The sequence below is a fragment of the Chelonia mydas genome, chromosome 4, assembly GCF_015237465.2.
Source record: "Chelonia mydas isolate rCheMyd1 chromosome 4, rCheMyd1.pri.v2, whole genome shotgun sequence".
In the NCBI taxonomy this organism is placed as follows: domain Eukaryota; kingdom Metazoa; phylum Chordata; order Testudines; family Cheloniidae; genus Chelonia; species Chelonia mydas.
In genome coordinates this window covers 93,113,550-93,127,793 of record NC_057852.1, presented here as the reverse complement: position 1 = coordinate 93,127,793, position 14,244 = coordinate 93,113,550, and the positions used below count along the sequence as shown (strand labels likewise).

Below are 14,244 nucleotides of genomic sequence, written 5' to 3'. Positions count from 1 at the left end.
CCCCTTATTAAGGGCTGGGACTTGCACCATAGAAGTCAATGGGACTGGATCAGGCCTTGAATGAGTGTGGAAGCCTTTCAGGCACAAATGTGTGTACATTTAACATTTGTCTTCTGTGGCTACTCATGCATGTCACTTTGACATTCACTTTTTGCAAACTGGTTTTCTGGTAAAACTCTCATTCGAATGTTTAGTGAAAGCGATGTCAAGAGGGGCATGAAGATGGATGACAAATTCATTTGAAGTGAAAATGTCAACAAATATTTGGGGAATAATGTCATTATTTACCCATTAGTAATAAATACTAAATACTAATAAGCTAGGGAGGCAGAGAAACGCTAGCTCCAGAGGGGAAAGGCATTTCTGTGACCTCATCAGAGAAATCATCTGCTCTCCGTACAGTGCTCTCAGATACCCCACTGGGCCTGAGTTGGCTCCGACACCAGTATAAATCTGTTGTAAAGTAATTGATGTCAATTCTTTCTACCAGTCTAAAAACAGTCTGAATGAGATCAGAATCAGGCCTGCTCTATCTAATTATAGCCTACAAATTAAGCTGCTGGTAATCTTTCCTACTTTGCATGACTGACAGTACAGTACAAAGTCATATGAATTAAGCATTCACTCCTTACTGCAGTTAATGGTTTCTCAGCACCAGAAAATGGTATTTTAATTCCAGAAGTACATACCATTTCTACATCAGAAACCGGTCCAAAACTGGTGACATATATATCTGTTTTGACTTCAGTAACAGGACCTAACATATAAAAAGGAAGTGAGCAAGAAAAATCAAATGTTGCAGGTTAACATGTCTCAAAAATTATATCAGCACGTAAGCCACATTTTATGCAGTTGTCACTCTGAAGATTCTTTGGACTAATCAGAAGAAAATACATAGCATGTTCTCAGAACCAAGCCTACCGTAATTTACAACAGTTGCACAGTGTAAATTATGCAAGTGAAGGTAATTCTCTAATAAGTAAATCATATATGTTTAAAATGCAAATTCTCACTCAGAAAATATACTTTGACTCAGTGGATAAGAAAACAGGTGCCACAATGGAAAGACTTAAGCAAATTAGTATTTTAAACAATTAGGGACCTGATTCAGCAAAACCTTATTACCAAGACCAAGTTATTTACTACTACTACTAACATGCATAAGTCTACTAAATTAATGGGAATATGAGTATTGTAAGCAGTATGCTACCTTTGACCCATTCTCGCAACTTCCGCTGATATTAGCACGATGGCAATGAAAGTTGCACTGAATATTTATATCCTATGCTTGTCAATAGATTGGATACAGCATGGGAAATAACAGTTCACTGCAAAGATTCTCCAGCTAAACCCATCATTGTTCTTTGCCATTCTATAGAGAAACCACCTCCAGAAGACCAATAAGGATCCAGCAACTAATAAGGGCCTGATCCAACTCCCATTAAAGAAAATGGAAAGACTTCTGTAGACTTTAATGGGAATTGAATCTATCCCTTCTGAGACAGCTAAAGGGGTGCTAAATAATACTAACTATAATGGGTGTTTTGAGATGTGGGCACTAGTCCAATAGCAATTTAACTTGGACCATCAACTCATGTCATATATGCTATTAAACAGCCATTAGATAGACGGTAACAGCTTTGGGACATATTTGATCTGGTTTCCAGTCTCCTGAGATTCACATTTCTAAAGAAAAGACATTATCTGAGTCTATATTAACTCGGGCTTTTTGATAGTTCTTACAATCCAATAAGAAGCACATGAAAACTTGAAGACTTTGTTTCAAAGGCAAAGAATGTCTGCCTCTTGTAAAACTGTTGTATGCAGAGATGTCATTTTAAATCAAAATGCAGAAATGAAAGGAAAGAAGAAAGTAGACAACCTGCAAACAAATGAACTATTTGTCTCTTCAGCCAAGCGCACACATTGCAGACTACAAACCAAAAGCAAATTAAAAGTTTGTAAAATTATTCCATTGAACAGCCTGCACATGATGTCTTAAGGAAAAGTTAGGAGAAAATGCCAACACTAATCTCTATTCCTCAAGGGCATAAGAATATTAGTGGTGTATTTTAGATTATATAATTACTTTAATCAGCTACTTCATCTGTTAGCTCTAAGCAACTGAGTTTTAACATTCCTCAAACTCTTTTACTTCCTCTTTCTTTTCAAAGTGTATTTTCCCATTTTGATTTCACAGATTGCTATAACTTTATAACTGCATCAAAATCACCAAAGGCACAAACATCCATTGGAATGGGGGCTTCTTGCAGACACAGACTGATTATTTTGGTCTACTAAATAGCTGCAACATCATGGATGAGAAGTTTACAGAGTGTATTAAATGAAATCACTCTTTGGAGTATCCTGAAACAGAAGATGCAAAACTAAGGCCAGGAAAGTGATTTAAAGTCTCAAATTAGGCAACACAGAGGTCTAACGACAGTACCTCATGGGACCAGTGTTTGAGTAACTAGTTACACCCTCACATCACAGGTAGGTGGAGGCTAGAAGCACTGAAGAGTAGAGCTGTGTGACAAGCAGAATTTCCAACATTTCAAAATATGTTGTTGTTTTTTTAAATTAGGAACAAAAGTTATTTTTGGGTCAACTGAAATATTTCATTTCAATTTTGAGATTTGTTTATAAATATTAATTTCTGAACAAAAAGTCATTTTGAAACAGAAAATCAGTTCCAAAAACATATCAAAATGAAACATTTCAATCTTAAAGCGCTCTCCTCTCCCCCCTCCAAAAAACGAAGTTTCGGCCAAACAGACACGTTCCCACGGGAAGTTTCCATCTTTACAAAATGACATTTTCTGGTGGAAAAATGATGCACTGGAAAACTTTTGATTAGCTCTGCTGCAGAAGTAAATGTGATACGAAGCTGTGATAAAGGAGCATATGACTTTCTAGCAACTACTTCTAGTCAACTCTTGGAATAGGTTTAATGAGCTCCTGACACAGACACATTCACACCATGTAATGGGACCTTTAATGGAGAATAAAGAAGGAAATAGGAGCTCCCAGAGAAGATCTATCTCTAACTCTCTCTCTCACACACACACACCCCTAAAATTAAGGGACTGCTCACTGACTTCAATTGTGTTGTCTCATCTAATATCAGTGAGATACTGAAATTAATTCCTTATATTTTAAGGCATTACAACCCAGAAATCATGTCACTGTAAATAAAATCATTTAATTTTAAATGTTTTTAGGGGAATGTCATGCTTACAAAAGTAAAAATTGAAATATTAATGACAGTAGTTTACAGAACTAGACATAAAGAATGCAAGCAATGTTCAAACTTTCACCTAGAGTTCTACCACTCATCCTGACCGGCAACACTCTGCTTTTCCTATTCTCTGGCCACAGGCTACCAATCATGCTAAACTGTTTGGTGGTTTGGAAGTGTGTAGTAGGAGCAGGTCACTTTGACTTGAGACTAAATGACACTCCGGCATGAAAGCACTGTACCACTTATCTTGAGATTATTAACTATGTAATCAGAATGACTTGCTACAAAACCCTAACCTGCTGTTATTGATAGAGTGGACATTTATATATTAAATTACCTTAAGCAAAGGATTGTACAGAAGCCTATTAACACTGGATTTGATCAGTAAAAATTGCTCGTCACTGGACCACGTGAATGCTTCTGCACATCAACAAATCCTCAGAAACAGTAAGGAACTATTTACAGTACACTGGCGGTTAGTATTTTTTTAAATCCACTAAGGAGTAGGGGAGTCCTACACACCGCTATGGGCACTGTCAAGCCTGAATCACGGCCTGCAAGATAAAATGCTTCTAGATCTCCTCATGCAGGATTAAAATCAACTCAAGCAAAAAGCTAGAATTAATTGGGTGTGTGCAGGGAAGTTAATGAATTACTGAAAGAAACAGATTCCAGCCCCTAAAACTATGGGCAGGCCACAGGATAATAGCATAGGGTTCCCGTGGTTGCTGTTCCAGCCAATGGACTGAATTGTAACTACAGGCCTCCCAATGCCTCCTATGAAGAGGTTCTGGGCTACTGGAGCCTTGTAAGTTTTAATCCATTATCTTCTCCCCTGTGCCACCCTTGGCGTATCCTCAGTGGACAACTCTAGGGTGATTGCAGGAACAATGTGGAGGTTACATGGTGCAGAAAGCCTTGTATGGACCTTGGCAAATTTCACCATTAGAGAAATTTCAAACAGAAGAATTAGGAAATTAATTAGGGGTTAAAGTTTGTGCAGAGCCTTCTGTGTGTGAAGTGCAATTTAGGTGCTAAGCATTGTTATTACCATTATTGGGAGAACAGTCCCTTGGGCACTGGGGTACATAATCTGTTTTAGGACTGTCCCCAAAGGTATGGCTAAAGTCAACTGGTACAGCAAAAGCTGTTTGTGGATGATTTGGTACTCTCTCTTTTTAGGTAACTTCTGGCTAGACAATAGGAGGAAAACAACATACATTTGGGATTGGGAAGCCATCAACCAATACAGTTCAAATAAAACCAAAAGAGCAATCGGCAAGAATAGCAGAAGGAAACCTGAACGGGGCCACAATTTTGGTTTTAAATTGTGAAGTCATGGTAACTGAGTAGGATATTTTTTAAAGTGAATGTTTAGTGGTCATGGAAGGTCCAAGATAGATAGCACTGGGCAATGTACCCCCCACAGCCTATTCAGACAGACAGATAGAGACACACCACATAGGCATAATCAATTCTCAAATACCAGTGCCCCTTCACCTACCCATGTGCTTGATCCCTGACCCTCTCTAGGAATAAGGAGACCGCTCAGTCTCTTTGCCTGTTCAACTCTTAGTCTCTCTGCTGAAACTGCCAACAAGGCTCGTACTGGTGCCAATTCCATGATGCAGGCACCTGTCTACTGAGAACTGGACAAATATCACCAGCTAATTTTACATATATCACTGAACAGCAGACAGATGGTAATGACTTCAGTCACAACCAGCCTGGGTTATATTCAAAACAGCCAACTACAGGTAAACAGTCCTATATCCTTGGAATAATCCCCTGACTCATCCAATCTAACCATCTGAGGAAGACTGGACAATTGCCTGGAAAACCAATCAGCTTCATGGCACAGTTCCCAGTGGTAGCCCACTGATGATTTTTAATAAGTACATTAGGCCATATGATGTAACCTTGAAGCTATGTATGAATTTTTAATAGAGGCTCATAATTGTAAATATTTTTCTATCCTCTAGAAACAGACTAAATTACCTCTCTGTTTTTCCAGTGTAGCTTGTGGTTATTTTCTGGCTTACTGGATGTCAAGTCTAAATTAAAGGCCTTACCCCACAAGCCCTCCCTCACTCAAGTATTTCTTGCTCACAATAGGAGCTCTAAGGATTTTCAGAAGTAGGCCTTAAACCATTAACAAATGATGTATTGGTCTCTCTGGACTGGTAGGGAGTGCAAACTCTCTAGAAGGGATGCTCAGGTGCTGAGCACTGAGCAGGTAGAGTGTGCCCTGAGGATGGGTGGAAGGACCTTTGTAACAACCCTTCTGAGTAATGCTTGGAGTGGAGCTGTTCAGCTCCACAAAGAATCCATGCACACTTTCACGGATATGGGCTCTGCAGGGGAAACAGCCAAATCCTCCTGAGCCTCAAAAGTTATTAATCAATTAAAAGCTGAGAAAAAATGCTTATGTCTATTATTCAAGTGCAGTACAACTGTGAAGTGACTGTGTAAAGTGGCATTATGGGAATCCATGTTTACTGTCTCTCAATTATTTCCAGATTAAGTAGGCACAGTTTACAAATATAAACAAGATACAGGGGATTTTGGACGGGGGAGGGGGGAAGAGCACATTTCTCTAACTGCCAGTTTGTCAAACTCAGTCTAGATTCTGACAATCAAGCTGGTTGTTTCATTTTCAGACATTATCACTAGTAATAAAGACCGTGCGGACCAAATAATGCCCTGAGTGAACCTGTACAGCCCCCGTGCATTCAGATTATGTTCTCAGTGACACCTGTGTAAACCCATTTTCTTCAGTGAGTTTACACAGGTGTAGCTCATTAGAAATTAGTAAGCAATCCTGTAGATTATGAACAGAAAGGAGTAGAATCCATCGTATTGCCTCTTAGCTGCAACAGCTCTGTCAGGGCTAACAGGGCAAAAAAACCCAAATACATAGTTTTGCTAGTCATGTATGCAAATACACACAGGAATGGATCTGTTGAATAAAAAAAGAGGCTACTTTTGCACAATTACTTTTTAGATTAGAACCACACATTAAATTAAACGGGGGGTGGAATTAATCACATCAATAATTTTTAACAAAATTTGTTTTTAAACCTAACGTGTATTTCATTAGTCCATGAAATAGCAGTGATTTTTAAGGAAAAATATTAATCATGTCCAAACTGGATCCCATGCTTTTTTTACAGGATAAATTCACAGAGAGGTTAATTACACAGCTTCACCACTAATTTACAAAGGGAGGTATAATACTTTTAGTGATGCAACTCTCCTTAAAGTCAGAAATCCTCACTTTGAAACAGTGGCTGTCAGTGTCTCTGTGTGGAATAGGTGTTGGCATAATCCCTGGATCAATAATCCATAGATTGAGACTGAATTACCAGTGTAGTCCGGTGACAGCTGAAAGCAAAACTAGCCCATTAAGGTTTAGTCAGAGTCAATTTTCAACAGCAGCTAAAGATTGCATAATATGTGATTAAACACAGGCTGCCTAAGTCTATCCTGCCTCAACTTGGTTGTCATTTATATGAACCATGAAATTCCTACAATGTCTAGCAGATCAAAAGTTTACTTGGTAAGAATACATGACTTTCCCCACCAGGTCAGACCAGTGGTCCATCAAGGCCAGTATCCTGTCTCTGGCTTTCTCTAGTACCAGATGCTTCAGAGGAAGGTTCACAAAAAAAACAAACAAACCCCACCACTACCTGTAATGGACAACTTGCCCACAGTTTCTTCCTAACTCCAGTCAGTGGTTGTCTTATGCCCTGATGCATCCATTATATCCATTTTCATGTTTTAATTAGATCCTCTGTCTCTGAGCATATTCTCATTATCCTAATAAAAAGGTCTTATTTTTCTGAATCCTACCAAGATGAGCTTAATCCAGCGGAGGGCAACAAAAATTGTTAGGGGGCTGGAGCACATGATTTATGAGGAAAGGCTGAGGGGACTGGGATTATTTAGTCTGCAGAAGAGAAGAACGAGGGTGGATTTGACAGCTGTTTTCAACAACCTGAAAGGGGTTCCAAAGAGGATGGATCTAGACTGTTCTCAGTGGTAGCAGATGACAGAACAAGGAGTAATGGTCTCAAGTTGCAGGGGGGGGGAGGTTTAGGTTGGATATTAGGAAAAACTTTTTCACTAGGAGGGTGGTGAAGCACTGGAATGGGTTACCTAGGGAGGTGATGGAATCTCCTTCCTTAGAGGTTTTTAAGGTCAGGCTTGACAAAGCCCTGGCTGGGATGATTTAGTTGGGGATTGGTTCTGCTTTGAGCAGGGGTTGGACTAGATGACCTCCTGAGGTCCCTTCCAACCCAGATAGCTTATAGAATCAGACTCTATGCTATCTGGTCACAATAGCTTCCACAGGCTAATTGTAGATTGCAGTAGAAAGATTTCCTTTCATTCATTTTGAATTTGCTGCCTTTTAGCTTCATTGAATGTGCCTTTGCTCTTGCATTATGAGAGTATGTAAACAGGAGGGCCCCATTTCCCTTCTCCATGCCATTCATTATTCTGTGTCTCTCAATCAGATCCCCGTGGTTAAAAGTGTCTGAGTGCAGAGCTCAGCTGTGCCAATCCTATCTGGGTGCATACTGCAGGTGGGGATTTAAGCTTTCCAGGAAACTTCTCCCCCCTTTGCATGTCCTCACTGAGACTGGATATAATGGCAGTGCACTTCCGTGCCCTAAACTCATTGACTGCTCCAAGTGAACAACTCTATCCGCACTAGCCTCCCCAAAGCGAATGGGAAAAGCAATCATGGCCCCCGTCCACCTCCTAAAGAGCCAGTGGATCTGGCTTAATGTGGGAAGGGAGCACATGCTGCAACCTCAAAGAGGGTGGGGTACCAGGTAGACTCCCCCATGCTCCAGGAATTATTGCCACTCCATAGGTTGCCACCGGGACTTCCAGCTCTGCACTACCACTTGTGCTGGGCTGTGTGCCTTCAAGGCACAATCAACTCCTTAGAGTCCTAATACCTACTCGCCTACATCTGTGCACACAACTCCCATTAACTTACCGTAGGGCTTATGTCAAAGATCAAGAGTTATACAGAAAGAAAGAGCCATTTGAGTTTATTTTCTCAGTGGTACAGGCTTTCAAAATCAGCAAATGTACAAAAATACATCCTTGTGCTGATCCTGTTCACGCTAAATGCAACAGCCAGAATTCTTCGTAGTTCAATAGGAACAGGAGCAGGCTTACTGTGTTTACCTGATAAACCACGCAAGTTCTAAGGGACCCTACAGTCCATTAAGAAAACAAACACCAAAAAGCATGTGTTATAAATATGAAAGTATGACCCTGATTGGGATATCACTTGCACTGGTGTAAATCATGAGTAATTCCATTAAATCAGTACGCATGAGACAGAATCAAGCACTGTATTTACTCAAGTAAATAATATACCTTTAAAAATCACTTTCAATTATATTACTTAATTTAGTACACGATCACCAGTGAAATGTGAACAAGCTCAATTTTCAGAGAAAACACAGGTTTTATAGTTGTTTATAAAAGATTTTTCTTCCTTTTCTATTATGATAAAATAAAGGAAACACACAAGCCGTGAATTCACATTGTGGCTAGAACTGGTGCTCCATCTGATTGTTGCTTCTGAAAATTGTGTGGCAGGTTACCATTTTTGGTAATACTTTTGCAATTTTGCAACAGATGAGGACTATTTATACAAAATCATAACTTTCTTTTCATAACCACATCGCAGGTATTTACTGTGAGCTCCATGTTCTTCTGATCCAGTGTATCATAATGTTTTGATTTGGAAAGCAGGGTGCATTGTAAATTCTAGTGAGAATACTGAATGCAATGTAATGGAATATATATATATTGCAGATAGTGTAATTGACTTGAGTTCTACAACTGTGTACTTCCACACCTTACAGAGCAATATTTTATTCATTAGTCTCTACATATTTTCCCACTCCTGAAACAGCACCTGATTATCGTCAAAACAGCTGTACACTAGAAATCTTCCTGATTATACTTCACAACTTTCTTCTACAAAATTGCCCTTTTAATTTTTGGGAAAATTAAAGCCATGCTATCGATTTAGTTTTATGCTGCTATTCATCAGCTTATTCCCCTCCCCCAAAATCTGTAAATTCACTACTATTCTGAAAACAGCCATCTAAAATTTAGAAACCATTTCATAGATATCATGGCCTTTTTAATGAAAGTGTCTATTTTTGTGTACAAAAACTGCCAAACTCACAACGCACACTAGCCAGGCATATGTTTTTGGTTTTGTATTTGTTTTATTAAGTTAGTTGATCGTTAATGACTGGCACCAGCCTGACTTGCATGGGAGACCTGATTCCTCCATTTATCCACAGAACGGATACAGAATGGGTAATCACTTTCCCACCCCCAGTTTTACATGAGGTTCAATCCCATACTTGTAGGACGACTTCCAAATGTAAGATGGCAGTTTGTCTCTATGCTCATTCAGCCTCTTCTGTTTCTCAAAACTAGCATTAACTAGCACAGTTGTTGGCAGTGTTTGGATCCATATTAGGCTTGATCCAATTCCTATTAAAGTATTTTCCATTCAGTTTTATAGGAGCTGGAGCTAACCCATTTTTAGGAAATCATCCAAAAAATTCTCTCTCTCTCTTTCCCATTTTGCCTCTGTATGCAGAATTTTTCATAAATTGTTATTGTGGCAAAGCTGGCATATGCCAGAAAATTTCAAAAACTATGGCTAGCTTCCTGGGTCTGATTCTGATTCTCACTAGTTTAAGTGAGATTAGAAATAACTCCATTGAGTTTGGGTGTATAAAATTAAAGTCGTCATAATACCTGGGAAATAAGTTCTTGGCCTTGTTTGGAGCTGCAAGAGCTATGGACGGTGAATAAGCTTCAGCATTGACTATTATGCTGTTTGTCAGCATGTGACATAACTTTGACATTACTGAAACATATTGTACTTTTTCCCTGTGAATACCGATGTCCTCTGACACTTGTTTACTATGCATTCATTGGTGAATGACCCACTTTTAAGATGTGAATCACATTTAGCATAAATATTTATCAGCAAAGACCAGAATACAAGGAAAAACATGATTGAGGAAGTAAATATTTTAATGATTAATCATCTGCTATTACTCAGTTCTGCCAAAGAATCAAACCTCTACATTTATATGCATTACTTTATGCTAAAAGCGACTCTTGCCAGTTCAGGTAAAGGTAACTTTTGCAACTAAAGACACCTTCTTAAAAAATTAAAGTATTTTTCATGTATTACTTATAAGCTTTATAACATTAAAACCACTCACCTTTGAGTTTTAAAGTTAGCTACAAGAAGAAACAAGCCATCTAGTCCCCATACTTTAAAATATTCACCAAAAATACATTTTTCAACCTGAACTCTGGGTTTTATTTTCACCTGCAAACCCTAAACTATTTATTTACATTTGTAGTTGGGAGGTGAAAAGGAGGACAGAATTCTCTTTTGCTTCCTGTTAGAATTTCTAAAAAGCCAATAACATGTTTTTAATTATTCTGTATTTACACAATAGGCTGCAAATATAAAATTTCCATGAACTGTATATTGGTTACAGATTCAGCATTCTAATACTTTGCTTAAAGTATATTTTTACATGCTTAATAACTGTGTGTTCAAAACAGAATAACGAAGTCTTGTTCACAGCACATCCCTCTGAAAGAAACCTGCAGAAGAGTAATCTGTCTTTAGGAGAGTGAAACTGCAAAAGACCATCTGCGTAAATTATCTTCACCCATGCTTTAACAAGATTAACTTTATTTACACCTAATGTCCTAAGCCTAGCTTATAGAAAGCCCACTCCACAAGGTAAAAAACATCTAAAATAAACAAAAATTGATTAATGGTGCTCTGTGTGTTTTTCTAGTAGGGTAAAGTCATGCATGCGTACATACTATTTGGTATGTGCATGGAGTGTTTTAGCTTGATGTAGATGTATCAAATGTATGAAGAAGGTATGTCAGGGCAGGAGCAAAGTATTTCACAGAACAAGCCTACATAAAGCCCTCATTCAAACCTGATAGGTAGAAGCCCCATAACTGTCTTGGTCAGCCTGGTGCATCACCAGAGATGCTGTGTCACTTTTCTTTTTCCCAAGCCTATATTTTAATACCCTAATTCCAGGAAAAAGTAAAAGCTGGATTTATCTGGATCTTTATGGGTTTTGGTCCCTAGCTCCCAAATTATACCATCAAAAGAGAAAACATACTGTCTAGCTTCGCCTGTAGCACCAGAAAAAAACCCTGGCACCCCAATAGTGCCACAAAAACCAAGATTCAGCACCTCGAGCCAGCTAAATATTGTTCTAAAGAAAAGAACAAAATTGAGGCATTTCAGTTAAAAATTGACAGGGTCCGATACCCAATTTGTATTTTCCCCTAGTACTATTGGAGAAGATGCTTGAGGGTCCAGATTTGTCAGTGAAGTAGGAGTAGCTATGCTGGTTTCTGTTTAGATTGTACATATAGGATCTTGGGGCCAAAAACTGCCAAAATCCATCTGGATCCAGGTGTCAGATACATATTTTTGAAGCCCCATTATGCCAATATATGGTGGGCTCAAAATATTATTAGAATAGTAGGAGCAGCTAAACCCATTCTGTGTTAAACAGTGGAACTTGGGAGACGGGGGCTAAAAATTAGCAGGATCCAGCAGTGTTCAGGCGACGGATCTGAGTCTTTGCATTGTTATGCTGATATTTTTGGCACACTCACTACAGCTAAACTGGTTCTATGTAGTGGAATTTGGGCTCTTACTGCCTACATGTGTCAGGACCCACATGCTGGACTTGGGGATCTGTGGCACTTCTGCTCCAGAGTCCGGACTCTTTTGGTGCAGTAGGAGCAGCTAGACTTGCTCTTTATTTTGATGGCACACTCTGGGGATCAAAAATCAGCAGGATTTGGCAGGATCTAAGTAGATCCAGCTTTTTGCTCTCCTCACTCCCACGGATTTAGCTTCTCCTCAGACTCCGAGGGACAGTCTTTTTGGGAGGGGGGGAGCAGGAGGGGTATTTTCACATTATCTTTCGTCAATAACAAAATCAGGATCATTACTTTGGTTTGTTTTTTAAACGCACAAAGCCTACCTAGTTCTCCCCACAGACAGACACACAGGCAGACTGACAGACAGGAGGGACCGTGCACAGTAACCATACCCCCAAATCCAGGACGCAGCCTGTTGTCATAACCATCCAGGAGACTGTTCAGGATGCTTGTAAAATTCTCCGGCCATAATTTCTCCTCCTTTTTGATCTGCCCCGGGGGCTCGGTGACGCTGCCAGGGGAACAGACAAGCCATTATCATTGTAGATACGAACTTGCGGGGGTGGGGGGGTAGGATCAGCCAGGGGTCAGGATGGGTTTTCTTCAAACCCCCCACCACCACCACTTCCTCCGTCCCCTGCCCCGGGCAGACGCAAGGTCCAAAGCCAGCGCGCCGGGGATCGATCAACGGGCAGGTGGCCTGGAGCCGCTGGCTCGGGGGGACTCACCAGGTCGCCAGGCACAGGAAGTGCAGGAGGGTGATGCAGAGACCCGAGGACATCGCGATCACTAGCTCCTTGGCAGAGACCATCTTTGCATGCCATTCTTCAAGCCTGGCCGCGTGCCCCGTCACTCAGCGCCTGGCCCGGAGGGGAGACCCCGGCCGCCGGCGGGGGAGGGGGCGGCCCGCCCCAGAGCGCCCGGGCGGGCACAGGCAGGCTCGGAGGAACGAGCGCGGGGGGGACCCTGCTCGCTCGCGCCGCTGGTTTCCCGGCCACGCTACAGCTCGCGGCTGCCGCGTCGCCGGGCGCTCTGCACATCCAGGCGGCTGGGCGAGGCTGCCCGAGCCGCTAACTCGCGAGGGGGCAACAGGCTCCCGTCCCGCTCCTCCCTTCGTCCCGCCCCCCCGCTAGTCCCTCGCAAGAGGGGCTTCGGCTCGATCACATGGAGCCGGGCGCTGCGGTTCGCCTGGTTGTTTGCCCAGCTCCATTGCAAGCGCCAGAGGAGAGGGAGGATCGAACGTGGCAACTACGAGGCAGAAACCGGGGGTGGGTAGGGAGGATCTCCTCCCTCCCTCTCGTCCCTTCACCCCACGGCTCGGGGGTGGGTGGGAAAAGGTTAAAGCCTCGCTTCCCTGCCAAGTGTTAATTTTATACTGGGGAGGGGCACAGCCACTAATTGGCGAGAGAAGATGTCACTTTAGCAAGAAGCCCATTAATTGCCAAGAATAGGCTGTTTGAGGACACCGCCCTTTCCCCCAGCACTTCCACCCCCATCTAAAAACACACCCCCCATTCCCTTTTGGGGCATTATTATACCTTGTTGCCTGCTGGTGACAAATACTTTCACTTCTTTGAAACCCTGTATCCCAGAATGACGCAGACTTGCTGGGAGACTCCCCCCTCTCTTCCCCTGGTGGCTCTTTCCCCAGCTGTCCTGGTGATGATCATGGTGATGAAGTCCTCATTTGTCTTGACTGTCTTTTCTTTCTTAGGGAGGGGTGGGGGAGAAACAAACCCACCAGCCACAAAGAAATGAAAGCCTAGCGCATGTATTTCCTGGGTGTGGGAGGTTTGAAAGAAGGAGACTTTTTTTTCCCCACGTAGATCGTGGTATAAAATAAGGGGGGGGGGGGAGAGAATTGTAGCTGCAGTGTTAAAAACAGTGCACACCGAAAATGGATGCAATCGAGCTAATTACCCTTGGATAGAAACACGGAGATGCCACACAGAGAGAGCAGATAGCTTGCACATTCAAGAGCTGGTTGTTTTGTGGTTGGTTGGTTTTGTTTTTGTTTCCTCATAGTGATGAAACCAGCTGTGATGACCCAAATAATTTCCATTATATTAAGTCCAAGGGATTATGCACCAATTACAGAGAGCTCCCTTTTGAAATGTTACTACTCAATCAGAGATTGTTGGGTTACAAGGTTTCTTCCTCCCTCCCCCCCCCCCCCCCCCATTTCCTTTTTCTCAGTCACACTAAAAGTGTGTACTATGAAT

At 41.4% G+C, this 14,244-nt stretch overlaps 1 protein-coding gene across 3 annotated transcripts in view; it reads right to left on the bottom strand.

Moving 5' to 3' along the window:
• Positions 1–13,649, bottom strand: part of GABRA4 (gamma-aminobutyric acid type A receptor subunit alpha4) — a 76,356-nt gene extending 62,707 nt beyond the window's left edge. The window contains exons 1-3 of one of the 3 annotated variants that reach the window (XM_043544406.1): positions 13,561–13,649; positions 12,415–12,533; positions 690–757 (exon numbers count right to left, since the gene is read on the bottom strand). In XM_043544406.1, the coding sequence (XP_043400341.1) occupies positions 690–692 (3 nt within the window). In that variant the 5' untranslated portion in view covers positions 693–757; positions 12,415–12,533; positions 13,561–13,649. Of the gene's footprint in view, positions 1–689; positions 758–12,414; positions 12,534–12,750; positions 13,371–13,560 lie in introns of those variants that run through there. The other 2 variants (XM_007069346.4, XM_043544405.1) reach the window with 2 other exon arrangements.
• Between the last annotated feature and the right edge of the window lie 595 nt (positions 13,650–14,244).